The sequence below is a fragment of the Tupaia chinensis genome, unplaced genomic scaffold (genome assembly GCF_000334495.1).
Source record: "Tupaia chinensis unplaced genomic scaffold, TupChi_1.0 Scaffold000094_1, whole genome shotgun sequence".
NCBI classification, from domain to species: Eukaryota; Metazoa; Chordata; class Mammalia; order Scandentia; family Tupaiidae; genus Tupaia; species Tupaia belangeri.
This window is the reverse complement of record NW_006159556.1, coordinates 5,027,470-5,041,993: the sequence shown is the minus strand read 5'-3', so window position 1 is coordinate 5,041,993 and position 14,524 is coordinate 5,027,470. Positions and strand designations below refer to the sequence as shown.

General features: G+C 38.6%; 1 protein-coding gene across 6 annotated transcripts in view; it reads left to right on the top strand.

Annotated features, from left to right (window-relative positions):
- Positions 1-14,524, top strand: part of ARHGAP24 (Rho GTPase activating protein 24) — a 527,420-nt gene that overhangs the window by 490,990 nt on the left and 21,906 nt on the right. For all 6 annotated transcript variants that reach the window (XM_027769876.1, XM_006143285.3, XM_006143284.3 and 3 more), the window contains 2 exons: positions 3,075-3,148; positions 5,603-5,724. In XM_027769876.1, coding sequence (XP_027625677.1) covers positions 3,075-3,148; positions 5,603-5,724 — 196 coding nt within the window. The remainder of the gene's footprint in view (positions 1-3,074; positions 3,149-5,602; positions 5,725-14,524) is intronic.

Genomic DNA, 14,524 nt, shown 5'->3' with positions numbered 1-14,524 from the left:
TGTTTTTGTTTTTTTTTTTTTTTTTTTTGGAGAGGTTTTTGCTATAGGGAGCATGCACTCTCCAGGAAGACAGAGAGACAGAAAGTGAGAAATTATCCCCCCACCCCCAGGAGGAGATGGCCACGCAGCAATCCCATCTCCTCCATTCTCCTCTTGGGATCTTGGGCACGCACACACACACGCCTGGTGTGAATTTAAGCCACTGGTCTGGGACTCTAACTGCAGTCAGCTATATGGGAGTCTGGTGACATAGCGATTACACCAACTGCTGGTCCCACAATTTCAGTCTTATGTTCACTCTTCTATTGAATATGCAGTATTACTGTGGTCCAATCTTTCCATTTAAATCCTGGAAGTTAACATTCAATGTTATTATCAATATTTCTTGTTTCTAGCATTAAATTGGTCATTTTCTTGTTTGGCTCTTGTTCTCTTATTTCTGTATGCCTCTTTAGTTTTCCTGGTAGAGCACTCCTTTCAGAACTTGTTGAAGAGTGGATCTGCTATTAGCAAATTCTTTCAGGTCTTGTTTATCTGAGAATGTTTTTATCCTTTCTTTCCATATGAAAGATAATCTTGCTGGGTATAGTATTCTTGGTCAAAACTGTTTTTCACTTAACACTTTGAATATATTTTCCCATTCTTTCCTTGCTTGCATTGTTTCTGATGAGAGGTCTGAGATTAACCTGATTGGATAACCTTTATAAGTAACCTGACATTTCTCACCAATTTTAGTATCTTGTCTTTTTCTGTGGATTTGGTCAGTCTGGCTATGATATGCCTTGGAGAAGATCTTCTTGGGTTGATTCTATTAGGGATTCTTTGTATTTCTTGGATCTGGATGTTTGAATGCCTCTCTAGATTTGGAAAGTTTTCTTCCAAGATTTCATGGAATAGATTATCAATGGCTTTGTTAGTTTCCTCACCTTCTGGGATACCAATTATCTTGATGTTTGGGCACTTAATGCTGTCTAGTATTTCTTGTATAGTATTCTCATTTTTGGGGGGATTATTTTCACAGTTTTTTTAGTTGTTTTTTCTAGATCAGAGGTTTTGCCTTCAACAGCTGAGATTCCATTTCCTGCATGGACTAATCTGATTTTAATACTTTGGAGGGAGGTTTTGATTTCCTGAATGGCATCCTTCATCTCTAATAGCTCCATTTGATTCTTTTTTATGGTGTGTATTTCTTCTTTCAGATCATGGAATAACTTCAACACCTCCTGGAACTCATTGTCTCTTTTTTCCTGCATCTTCTGCATCTCTCAGCTCTTGCATCTTGTTTAGTTTTGTCACTATGAATATTCTGAATTCTCTGTCAGACATTTCTGTGAGATCTACTATACTGTCTGTGGATAATGAGGGATTATTCTTTTCCCTTAGGGAAGAGATATTTTCTTGATTTCTCATATTTCTTGTGCCTCTGCGGTTGTTTCTGGCCATTCTGTGACAAAATCTATTCTGCACTGTGCTTCGGAATGTGGTATACACATAGAGATTAGAGTTCAGATTTATAAAAAGAAATTTCTTCACTAAAGCAGGAGGTTCAATAAGCAGTAGACTTCAATGTCTCTAAAAGCATTCAGATGCTTGGCTACTGTGCACCTAGGCCTATCTAGACATTCAGTGTGTGGAGAGTGAAGCTTAGAGTGGGAAAGTAAGGATAAAAAAAATAAGCAAAAAGGAAAAAAAAACACTAGAAAAATACTACTAAAATAGGGGGGAAAAGTTTTTTACACATAAAAAATGAAAACCACATGTGTACTATGCCAAGACACACCTTAGCTTTAAAATGGCTTTTGAAATTAGCAAGTGAAAGAAAAGGCCCAAGGTGAGAAGAAGTAGTTGAAAAAATTAAGAAAAAAAATTTAAAGAGAGAGTGCAAGACAGACAGCCAGAGACAGAGAAAATACAGAGGTCGCCCTACCTCGTCTGAATATTTTGGGAGTCTAGGAGGTAGAGCCTAGAGCGTAGCTTCCCGGAACACGCCAGAACATACCTCAGCTTTAAAATGGCTTCTTGTCTGAATATTTTCTTTTTATGTTTGTTTTGTCACTCGTGCTTTTTGTGTCACACCTAACAAGTTTGTGTAACATAAGCTTACAAAAATTGACTTCCAGATTTTCATCTAAGGTTTTTATAGCTTTAGGAATAAAATCGCTGGACTGCTCAGATCTCTACAGTTGTCCTCTTCCATTTAAGTCTATGATTCATTTTGTGTTTATTTTTGTTTTTGGTGTGAGGAAAAGAGCCCACATTACTCCCTTGCATGTGGATATATATCCAGTTATCCCATCACCACTTGTCAAAATCCTTCTTTCCTCAATTAGATTATCTTGGCATGCTTGTGGAAAACAGCTGCCTATTTGGAAATGCAGTTTTATTGAGTTTATTATGTAATATTGTCTGTGGCTACTTTTGTACTACAACAGATGAATTGAGTGTTTGAAACAAAGATTATATGTCTTGTAAAGCTTAAAATATTTACGACGTGGTCCTTTATAGTGTGAAGGCTAGATTGGATTACATTATCCATTGCTTTTCTGGGATCATTTCCACAATGAGAAGAACCAAAGAAATTAACCCTTTTCTGAAATTTCCAGGACTGTCGGGCTTTCCAACCTCAATGACGTGTACAAAACTTGACCATTCCCAAGAAGCTTACTTATCTGTAGGTGTGTGTGTGTCTGTGACCTGGATATGCTAACCATGGGAAGGCCCCTCACTTCAGCAAGACTAATTTTTCTTTTAAATAAATTTATTATAAGTGAGGGTATCTCCGTTTTCCCGTCAATTGTGAATAAATGTTAACAATGTTAAAAGAATTTCACTTAATTCTGTTTCTTGACAAATAGTTTTAATGGAGATATTTGAAATTCTTGCACATCTGTGGAAATACTTCTAAAATGCTGTCTTGACGGTGATAAGTTTTCAGGACAGGATTCTTCACTGATAATATGTGAAGCTAATTAAACAAACAAACACGATCCTCTCTGTTCATGTCCCACTTGCTTTTTAATTCCAAGGCTAACAGGTAGAAAGATAACATCGATTCTCTTTTGCTTTGTACTCAGGGTGTTAAGGAATTAGCGAAGCAGGTGAAGAGTTTGCCAGTAGTCAATTACAATCTCCTCAAGTATATTTGCAGGTAAGAACTGTCCTAAAGATGAAATGAAACAAAACTAGACAATGTTTGTCCTGACACTAAGTTGTGTTTGATAAGAAGTTGAATTGCTGAACAGCTCCGATCTCTGTAAAATTAAGAGGTTCGACAAGGTGATATCAAAGGTTTCTTGAGCATTAAAATCCCTTGATTTTATAACTTGATATTTCCAAAGTCTTTCTTGCCTGTTTATATGAACAATATGTCACACTGAACTGCCATCATGGTCATTGGTACCACATAAGAAGCAGCATTATTTGGGAAGAGCAGTGCATACTTTGACATGAGAAAGATCGGTATGGCTGTCCAGACCTTAGCATTTTCTGATTATTGTGTATATGTAATTCTATTATCCTTTCCAAGTCCTAGAGTCCTAAAAGCTAGACTGGGAGTGCAAACACACATTTCACAGAGTTGTTTAAAAAATTATGTGTCTAAATGATTAATATGTAGTAAGTGTTCAATTATTGTTTTCTTGCCATTTCTCTCTTCCCTCAAGACCCTGAAAAGACATTAGTAATTGAATTCTGTTAGAACAATAGTTGGGCCAGGTGAAGCTCTCTCTCAGAAACCATGCTTAACATAAGACCTGACATGTGATGCGTCCTGCCTATGCCCTCACTAAGAAATTAAATATGTAAAATAGATATTTCTAGTAATTTCAAACAGAGATCAAAGACTGCTCTGTAAGTCACCACAGTGTCTTAAATGATAGCTTCCCAGTCCAATTCTTTTTTCTAAATTGTATTGATTTTTTTTTCTTCCATGAGCAAGAGAGACAGAAAGAAACAGATGATAGAGATAGAGATAGAGATAGGCACCCCCCACAGAGTCTGCACCTTGTGATCCACTCCCAGGCTCGGTCAGCCCTGGATCGTGGGCACATGCCCAGTGTGCTCAGAGAGGTCTCTGGATGAAAGTCCAGAACCTTTCCAAGTGGGTCAGCCCGAAGGAGGTCTCTGGAAGTGAATCTGAAACCTTCCCATGTGAATTAGTCACTTCTGCACCACCGGCTAGCCCTGCTTCCCAGTCCATCTTAAAGTAACTTTCAAATTCTATTCAATACCATGCATCGTCTATGTATGCTGTTTGTGTCGTGAGTAGGCAGGTGTTCGACAGACCAGAGACTGTGGAGTTCAGGACTCCACAGAGGGGAGTGGACGCTGTGGCATTCATTGTTGCCAGAGCCAAAGAGGAGTCACAGAGCCTCTCACTGTGACTTATTTCTAATGACAGATCTACTCAGAAGTGAACAGGACCCTAAGCTTCAGAATCTGAAAACTGTAGAAATAGAAACCGACTGCACAGATTTATTAATCTACAAGATTTCATCCTAAGATTTTGAACTAACTCAGGTGTAGTGCATGAAAAAAACGGTTACATTCTTATTAAGTAAAGGGGAAAAAAGGCTTACGAACCATAATGCATGTCTTAATCTGCACAGTAGAGATACTTAACTTCTCTTGAAGCATTTGAGAAGATTTTTAATTCAAATATTTCAAATAAAAAGGTGACAGTTTGCATTTTTACCTTCAGTTTTCCTATAGTGTGGGTTGTGAACAATAAAAACATATAGCAATAGGCACCATTTTAACAAGTCCTGTGATAGTTAAGAGCACAGATGCATCAGGCTACCCGGGTTCAAATCTCAGCTCTGCCACTTACTAACTCTCTGTCCTTGGAAAAAGTTCTTAGCCTCTCTAGAACCTCATGTCTCTTCTGTAAATAGAGACTCTAACTGTACCTACCTCATAGAGATGCTTGGAAAATTTAATATGTACTCAAAATAGAGATATATAAAATGCATTTTTTTTATCATCTCCTCTTTATCTCACCAGTATAAGAGGAAGAGGAAATAGTGAATGACAAAAGGCTGAAAGGTGACAAGAATAATGTCTCCTAACAAAAAACATCTGGGGAAAGGGCTGTTTCATGTCTCTTATTCTTTAGCACCAAATAAACAGAAACAATTTGTGTTTTCATTTTTCATATCAGTATCCACCATCATTAATCATATGTTTTAATAGACTATAAATTTAAGCTCACAAATTTTTCCACAAAGAGAGTTAATTCCTCTCCAAAATAGGGATTGTGCCAGGTGAGTTATATATAGTACTCCAATTAAATATGTGTATCAATTAAATACTTTCTGGAGGAACTGGAAGGGAATCCATATGCTTGACTCCCGAGGTCAATGGACAAAGAAAACCAAGCCAGACTGGGGCAGCACAAATATTTGGTCTGATCCTCAAGTGTGATTCTTCATAATTGGCCATCTATTTTCTCCATATTTGAGTAAGAGATGTTTGAATTTCCAAACAAGATCATCTCCATAATCACCTTCGAACATGCTCCAGGATATACATTTCCCAATTATCCATTGCCTTCTGTGGACAAACTTGATCCCATGAGTTTCGATCGTGTTCTTATATCCAACAGGTTCTTGGATGAAGTACAGTCTTATTCAGGAGTGAACAAAATGAGTGTGCAGAATTTGGCAACTGTCTTTGGTCCTAATATTCTGCGCCCCAAAGTGGAAGATCCTTTGACCATCATGGAGGGTAAGTAAATGATTATTTTACGCCTTTGTGAAAAGTAGAATCAACTCTCTCTTGGTTGGCCAAACTCTATTCTAAGTAAAGTAAGGAAATAAGTGAAGCCCTGGTAACTCAAGTTAATAAATGTAAAATTATTTGAGATTCAGGCATTATGTTTTCTTATCTATGACCCATACAATTTACTAAATAGTTTTCTAGTAACTGTATGAAAATAAGTGAAATTTCCATAAATCATCCAAAAATATTATGCAAGAAATGAAAAAAACCTTATTCAGTATGTGAATCTACTACAATATTCAGAAAGTTTAAAAACATATTATTTTCAGTTCATATAAATTAATTTTGGTTTTATTTGACTGATTTCAAGAGGTAAAAAATTTGGTCCTTCATAACACAACACTACTTTTAATTTGCGAGTTGAAACATGAAGGAATTTTTGCTTTCCAAATTACAAAATGCTTCATTGTTTTCTGCAGCGAACTGCTACTTCTGTTTATTCCCAGTGGCCTCAGCTCCTGGCTCCCTTTCTGACTCAGGGCCATTGGCACCATTGTTTCCTGCAAACTGGCCTGTTTGGACTTTGAAGAAATTAAGAGGGAAGAGGAGAGAAGAAGGAATAATTATTTTAGTTTCGCTCTGAGTTTGGTCTAGAACAAAACATCTCCCTCTGTTGCATGAATTTTACTCCCTGATTTAGTCCTTTCCTGAAATTCTAAGATTTTCATTCCTTGATCTGTGTGTAAGAGTTTTTGAGTGTCTGCCAGCATCACTTCCACTTCATTTCCTTGTCAAATACTGAGGGCAACATAACGAAAGTATCAGATTTTAACAATAAGATGGTCCAGAAAACTCAATTTTCATCTGAAGAGTTTGGTAGATATGAAGAAATACAACATCTGAAGCTACAAGAAGCTTAAAGATACTGTCGTCTGTTATTTTTAAAAGCCTTTATTATAAATTAGGATTAAAATGTGTAAAATTCAGAAAACCACCACCAGTGCACACACCACACACATGCACACATGCACTGCTCACTGAGGGTAAGACAAGCATTCTAGAAGTCATCACCCAGGACAAGGCCCAACTTCTCCAGGCATCTCTAAAATTCAGTTATGTGCCCTCGCTAGAGTCACCTCTCTCCGATGGGGCTCGATCGCTCCCAGGTTCATCTACTGTTCTTCAAGTACCTTTGCATTGCCCGTGAATACCCATGGGGTACTTTGGGAAATTTCTATTTTTAGGCACATTGGAGCCCATTGCGTTCTTCCTTTTCTTCCATACAGACACCGTGTAGGCCTGTGGCAATGGTTTTCAATATATTTGGGGATTTGGGGGGATACTTTGTCATCTAGTTTTGTTGCAGCTACTCCCAAGGACCTGGGTTTTGCTGCCTGCCTTTGGTTTTGTGTGAGCATTTCAGGGGTTCAACACTCCGCACCATCACCTCCCTAGAAGTCAGTGTTTTGTTATTGTTCTTTAAACTCTGGTTGCTGTTTTCAAAGAAATCCTTCCAATGTACATTGTGCCCTCTGTCTCCTTTTGTGGATATGAAACTTGACACCTAATGAGATAAAGTAATTTCTCTAAATACTGGGATGAGTATGCAAGAGATTGGTGTGCTCGGATACAAGTTTCTTAAAAATATAGGAAGAGAGTGGAGCAGAGAAATAATCCCATCTGCTGTCATAACTTGTTGGGGCCGCAGTAGGTCTCCATTCCATTAGAGTGGCTTGCTTCATTTAGCTCCGGGTTGATCATGCTCCTGAGAGAACTGGTTCACAGCACCCGCAGTTCAGGAGCGCTCACAGAGCACATGAACCACTCAGCCACTTCCCGGCCCAGGCTCAGCAGGAGTCACTGTTTCAAGAAGCCGTATTCTAGCAACCAAAGCAATTGAAAGCAAGTCAGGTGTTTATGATGGTCTCTGGAGAAAATACCTCACCTGACTGCACACTTAATGCACAGAAAAGGGTTTTAAAATGCTCTGGTTTTCTTTACTGCTCCCTTCCTCTGTTTAAAAATGTCCTCAGCTCTTTTTTTCTTCCCTTCCCCCAGCCCCTCAAAACTCACCGAAATACATGTCATTCAGAGGTTTCTTGTCTCCCCTAGTCTTCCTACACTATCGGGATCCACTTACTTCCAATAGTTTTTTCTATTTTGCTTACTCATTTGCCTAATTTATTATTTTAATATTATTATTTTTTGTTTGGCCAGAGGACACATGTGCTCTTTGGAGAAAAACAGAATGAGAAAGCACTCCCCCATGGGGAATGGTTACACCGCCACCCCTTCTCTTCCATTTTTTCCTCCTTTTGGAATTTCGAGCATGCACACACATGTGCCCAGTGTGTTTCTCAAGTCACTGGGTCCAAGACTTTGAACCACACAGTCAGCCTTGTGAGATCCAGCCGTCTTAGCCACCCTGCCACCGGTTGGCCCTATTATCCTAATGTATATAAATGTAGACTCGGAAATTATATAGAAAACAAGAATTAGCTTTCGAGCGTAACTAAAGAATAATTCCATTAACAATGGGATTCTAAAGACCAAGTAACATATAAACAACAGAAATGCATTCCTCACTGTCCTGAAGGCTGGAAAGTCCAAAATTAAGGCACCAGCAAATGCAGTGTCTGGTGAGGGCCCATTTCCTGATTTGTAGACAGCTGTCTTTATGCTGTATTTTCACACGAGAGAGGTACAAAGGTTCTCTCTGGGGTCTCTTCAACAGGACACTGATCTCATTCATGAGAATTCTACCCTCATGATCTATTTACCTTCCAGAAGTCCCATGTCTTAACACGATCATACTGAGGGTTAAGAGTTTGACAAGTGAGGGAAAAAAAAAAATGAAGGACCAGCAGATGGCATAATGGCTATGTCACTGGACTCCCATGTAGTCGACTGCAGTTCGAGTCCTAAACTCGGTGGCTTAAACTCACCCTGGGTGCGTGTACATGCATGCCCAAGATCCCGAGAGGAGAATGGAGGAGAGGGGATTGCAGCATGGCCATACCCTAGGGGCGGTGATTTCTTGCTTTCTGTCTCTCTGTTTTTCTTTTGAGCACATGTGCCTTATAGCAATATTAAAAAAAAAAAATCAAAAACTGTCCAAAAAAAATATTTCAACACATTTAGGTTGGCTTTTCCTCACAATTCAGTATCTATCTGACTGTGTAAATCTCATAATATTTTCCAGAAGGTTATAAACTTCCAGACATGAAAGATTCAGAAAAATATGAGCCATAACCAGAAGCAAAAATAGATCATAGAAGAAGACCCAAATTTGATTGGGTCATGTCTGACAGTGGACAAGTATAGTGGGCAAGTTATTACAGCATTTTCTATACATATATGTTCAAGAAGGTGAAAGAAAACATGAAATGATGAAGAGAGTTTCTCTTTTTTTTTTTTCTTTTTTTTGAGAGGTTTTTGCTATAGGGCACATAAGCTCAGAAAGACAAAGAGAGACAGAGAGACAGAAAGCGAGAAATCCCCTCCCACCACCACCCTCCCAGGGAGATGGTCATGTTGCAACCCCTTCTCCTCCATTCTCCTCTCAGGATCTTGGGCATGCACACACACACACACCTGGTGTGAGTTTAAGCCACTGGGTCCAGGACTTCAACTGCGGTCGACTACATGGTAGCCCAGAGACATAGCCATTACTCCAACTGCTGGTCCCAAGAGTTTCTCTTTTACAAGTCCCATTAGATGGAACCAGCATGTAATGTAGTGGTTAAGGCACTCCCATGTAGTCAGCAGTTCAAGTCCTGGACCCAGTGACTTAAACTCATGCTAGGCACATGTGTATGCATACACAAAATCCTGAGAGGAGACTGGGGGAGAATGGATTGCGGCGTGGCCATCCCCCTGGGGAGTGATTTTTCTCTTTCTGTCTCTCTGTCTCACTCTGTCTCTCTGGCAAGTAAATGCACCCTATAGCAAAAATCTCTTTAAAAAAATACAAAATCCAAAGTGTCTAAAGATAATATTAGATTGTCTAAAAAGTCATGGTGCATTTTGCATAGAATAACATCAAAAAATATGTCATAACTTTTCCAATAACCCAATAACTAAAATACTTGACCATGGGGCATGGTCAAGCTGTAATCCTTTCCCCTCTCTCCCCCATTTTGGGATTTCAGACATGCACACATATACACCTGGCATGATTTTCAAGACGTTATGTCCAGAGCTTGAACCACATGGTTGGCCTTGTGGGATCAAGCCTCCTTAAACACCATGCCACTGGATGGCTCAGATTTTTTTAAGATAAATAAAATTGATAAACTGTACTCATCAGAAGAAAAGATAAAATTACATTACCTATATATTTTATTAGGATTGATAGACATAGCCTGTTTATCACACAGATGCCAAAATAATCACGAGAATACTACAGACAGTTTTTTGCTAAGATATTGGACAATGAAGATAACATTTTCAAGTTTTTTTTTAAAGAAACACTATCAATGCTCACTCAAGAAAAAAATTAACACATTAGTAAAATAATTGAATTAATAGTTAAAAACATCTCACTTCAAAAAAAGAAATGTTCTTTAGGCCTACATTTACTGGTGAATTCTACCAAACATTTCAGGAGGATATAATATCTATTGTATACAGACTTCTTTCAGAAAATAAAAGAGGTAGAGGAAATGCTTGCCAACTAATTTATGAGGTCCTAATTATGGTCATATCAAAACCAGATAAAGAGGACCAGTAGATGGCATAGCAATTACTTCTTTGGACTCCCACATGGCTGACCACGGTTCGAGTCTCAGACCCAATGGCTTGAAAATCATGCTGGGCGTGTGTGTGTGCATGGCCAAGATGAGAATGGAGGAGAAGGGATTGCAGTGTGGCCATCCCTCTGGGAAGTGATTTCTCACTTCCCTCTCACTGTGTGTCTCTCTCTCTCTTTCTGGGGAGTACACAGCCCATGAGAAAAACCTCCAAAAAAGAAAGAAAAAGAAAAGAAAAAGTAGATGAAGACCTTACAAGAAAAGAAAAATGCAGAATAAAACAAGGGAGCTTCAAAACAGTACATGGAAAATGGAATTAAATTATGAGTTTATTTTTGAACAATAAACATTTGAAATCCATGCATAGTTCTATGCATATTCCATGAACTCTTTGGGCATTTATTGTATAATTCCTTTTATGTGAAATTCTAGAAAAAGCAAAGCTATAATAACAGAAAGACCATGAGTGGTTGTCATGAAAGGTGGGGAGGGGGCAGAATTGACTACGAAAGGCCACAGGGGAGCTTTTCTTTACCATAAAGGAGGGATTTCAGGACTGTCTACCTTTGTCAAAACTACACAATGATACAGGTGCAAGGTTATTCATTGTAAAAAAATAAATTGAAACTGTTGGGTCGTCAGGAAAGCCATGACACATTTTTGCATAGAAAAATACACCATGGCTTTGCCGATAACCTAATGTACCGCATAGAATGCCGTGTGTGTGTGAGGGGGTGGGGGTGGGGGTGTAGTGCTTAGGTATTTTTAAAGGAAAACTGAATTCTTTCCAAATGCTTATGACAAAATATGCCTATAATATGGTATTAAATTCAGTCCATATAAAATGATCTGAACCAGGGGAGAATTGCTGCATCTTGTAACACAGGGGACTCCAGAATCCCTTGGGACTCTCAGAATGGGCTAGTGATTATAACTGTTCTGACCTCATTATTTGGGCTTAATGTTCCTCATTAGCATCCTTAGGGAGAAAATGACAGGGAATAAAAAAGAAAAAAAAGACAGTGCATTTAGTATGACACACACGTCTTCATTATTGCCAAGCTAGTCTGTCCTAAATGGCTATAAAAGTCTAAGGAAAGTCCCTTTACAAGGGACTACTGCTATTTATCATCCCAGAGACTAGATGAAAGCAAAGATTCCCAATAACTAGAAAGACAGTTCTGAATCCCTAGGCTTCCGACACTCGCTCTGTAATTGTGGCAGATACACTTGGGCAAGGTTGTTCACATACTCATCATAGAGACTTGGGAGATGTTGATCTTCAGTGAATTAAATGCCTCGCACACCTCACAGCTCTGATGGAAAGTAGTGATGCTTCAAGTGTTAATATTCCAGTGATGGGACAAGATTCATTTTCCCAATATACTCGTCAGAATCTGTTGACTGGAAGTTGCAAACCTTTGAAAGTGTGCCTGTCATATAGGCAAATATGAATACCATTTGGTATATAATGTCTTGAAACACAATGCAATGACAGTGCTGACAGCCATTTTAACTGCTCTAAAATCTTTTCAGCAGTTTCACTGCATTGACAACAGGATGACAAATTTAGAGATCACTAAACAAGAAAAGAGGATGTATAATACAATCAATTTTCATGCACACATTTTTTTTCTCCTACAACTCTGTAATATGAATAACTGATGGTCAATAAATTGTTACCTTTTTATTTAATCTCCTATTTAAAACCCCTGTGTTTACAGATTACTACTACTACAGCCTCAGATTTCAGTATCTGGCACAGAGTAGGACAAATACATCATTTGAGATAAGTAGACTGAGGACAAACGTTCCCTTCAGCAAATGTAACATTCCTGTGTGGCCTTGAGCACACGGTGAACCTCTCTGAACCTCAATTTTCTCATCTGAAAAAAATGTTAAATCTTATCTCACAGACTTTGGAGAAACTTAATTTAAAAGATAGAAGTGAAACATTCCTGTCCACCACAGTGTTCTTAAACTTTTACACAAACAGGAGTAACCTGGGGCTGTTGTTCAAATATGAATTCTGATTCAGAAGGTCTGCGATGGATCCTGAAATTTTCGACCCTTTCAGTTGGTCTCACATCACTACTCTCTTACTGCTGGAAGCTATATAGAGTACAAACGCTCACATCCCACTCACTGTCTATTGAATTAAAATCACATTTTTTTAAAAAATTTTTTCCATAAAATGCACGCACATGCTGGAAAGAGACAGACAAAAACGGAGAGAGGGAAAGTGAGAAATCACCTCCCCAGTGGGGATAGCCATGCTACAATCCCTTCTTCTCCATTCTCCTCCTGGGAGTTTGGGCACGCACACACACGTGGTATGATTTTTCAAGCTATCATGTTCGGGACTCGAACCGCAATCAGCCATGTGAGAGTCCACACCATCTGCTGGCCCCGGATTAGAATCATATTTTAACAAGACCTCTGGAAATTTGTATGAACATTAAAATTTGAGCAACATCAGCCTAGCAGCAGACCTGGCACATTGCAGATAATCCATCAAGTGTTTTATAGGGTTTGAATCATCACAGTAAGTGTTCAGGGTCTTGGTGAATGGAACATGTTTTTACCTAGTCAGAATTTGATTTTGAATTATAATGTCCGGATGCTGTTTTAAGCTAAAGGGCAGATTTGCCCCAGGTCAGGCTTCTCCTCCCTGAGAGTCTCTTAATTAGCAACTGTTTCGAGAGAAGTCTGCATCGTCAAAGGCTCTTGTCATCATTTCCTTCACCAAATTTCATATTTTAAGTATTTTCTGTAGAAACCACATGTGTTAAGTTGTGTCCATATATTTATTTATCAGAGATACTCTTAGGAGTTATTATCAACATTTTATGAACATGATTACCATACCACATTGATGCAGTTCAAGCCAAAGCAAAAATGAGTAATGTTTGCATTAGCCCATGTTGCTTTATTGTGGAGACATGAGTACAATTAATACTGAATAAGATTCTTTGGGGATTAGAAGCTTCAAGTTGAGAAACTAGTCTAGAAGCATAGTTGTTGTGGCCAGTTTTAGGGGATGGGAGCCCAGCTTATAAACCAAAGATGTAAATATATATTTTGAAATATCAGCTGATAGGCCATAAGATCTGAAAAATCAATTGAGTTTTGAATGACTGCTTTCAATAATCAACTTTTCTATTTGCTGTTAGTTTTGTTTTTTTTTTTTGTCTGTGACTAGGTAAGGCATTTGTTTATCTGAGAATTTCTTAATTTCTCCTATATATTTGAAATTTTAAAAATTGTATTGCATTGTCTTTTAACTTTCATTGTTTCTGATGAGACATCAGCTGTTGATCTTACTAAAGGTCTTTTGACATGAGTCACTCTTCTTTGTAATGCTTTCAGAATTTTTTTTTGTCTTTGATTTTCAGGCAATTTGACTACAATGTGTATAGGTGTGGGTTGGCCATGTTGGAAATTCCAGTGCCTTAACCACTACCCCACCTGCTGGCCCTAGTAATTAGATTTTTCTATTTCTTTTCTTTTCTTTTCTTTTTTTTTTTTTGAGAGGTTTTTGCTAGAGGGCGCATGTGCTCACCAGACAGACAGAGAGAGACATAGAGACAGAAAGCGAGAAATCACCCCCCAGGGGGGATGGCCACGCCGCAATCCCTTCTCCTCCATTCTCCTCTCGGGATCTTGGGCATGCACGCACACACGCCCGGTGTGAGTTCTAAGCCACCGGGTCCAGGACGCAAACCGCGGTCGACTATGTGGGAGTCCAGCAACATAGCCATTACGCTAACTGCTGGTTCCCAGTAATTATACTTTTCAACTCCAGGGTATATTTTATTTTTCCACATGAGTTTTGCCAGAGAAAGGCAGAGAGAAAGCCAGCAGCTTGAACCGTGGTTGAACCGGGACTTGAACTGTGGTTGGCCATGTTGGAAATTCCAGTGCCTTAACCACTACCCCACCTGCTGGCCCTAGTAATTAGATTTTTCTATTTCTTTTCTTTTCTTTTCTTTTCTTTTCTTTTCTTTTCTTTTCTTTTCTTTTCTTTTCTTTTCTTTTCTTTTCTTTTCTTTCTT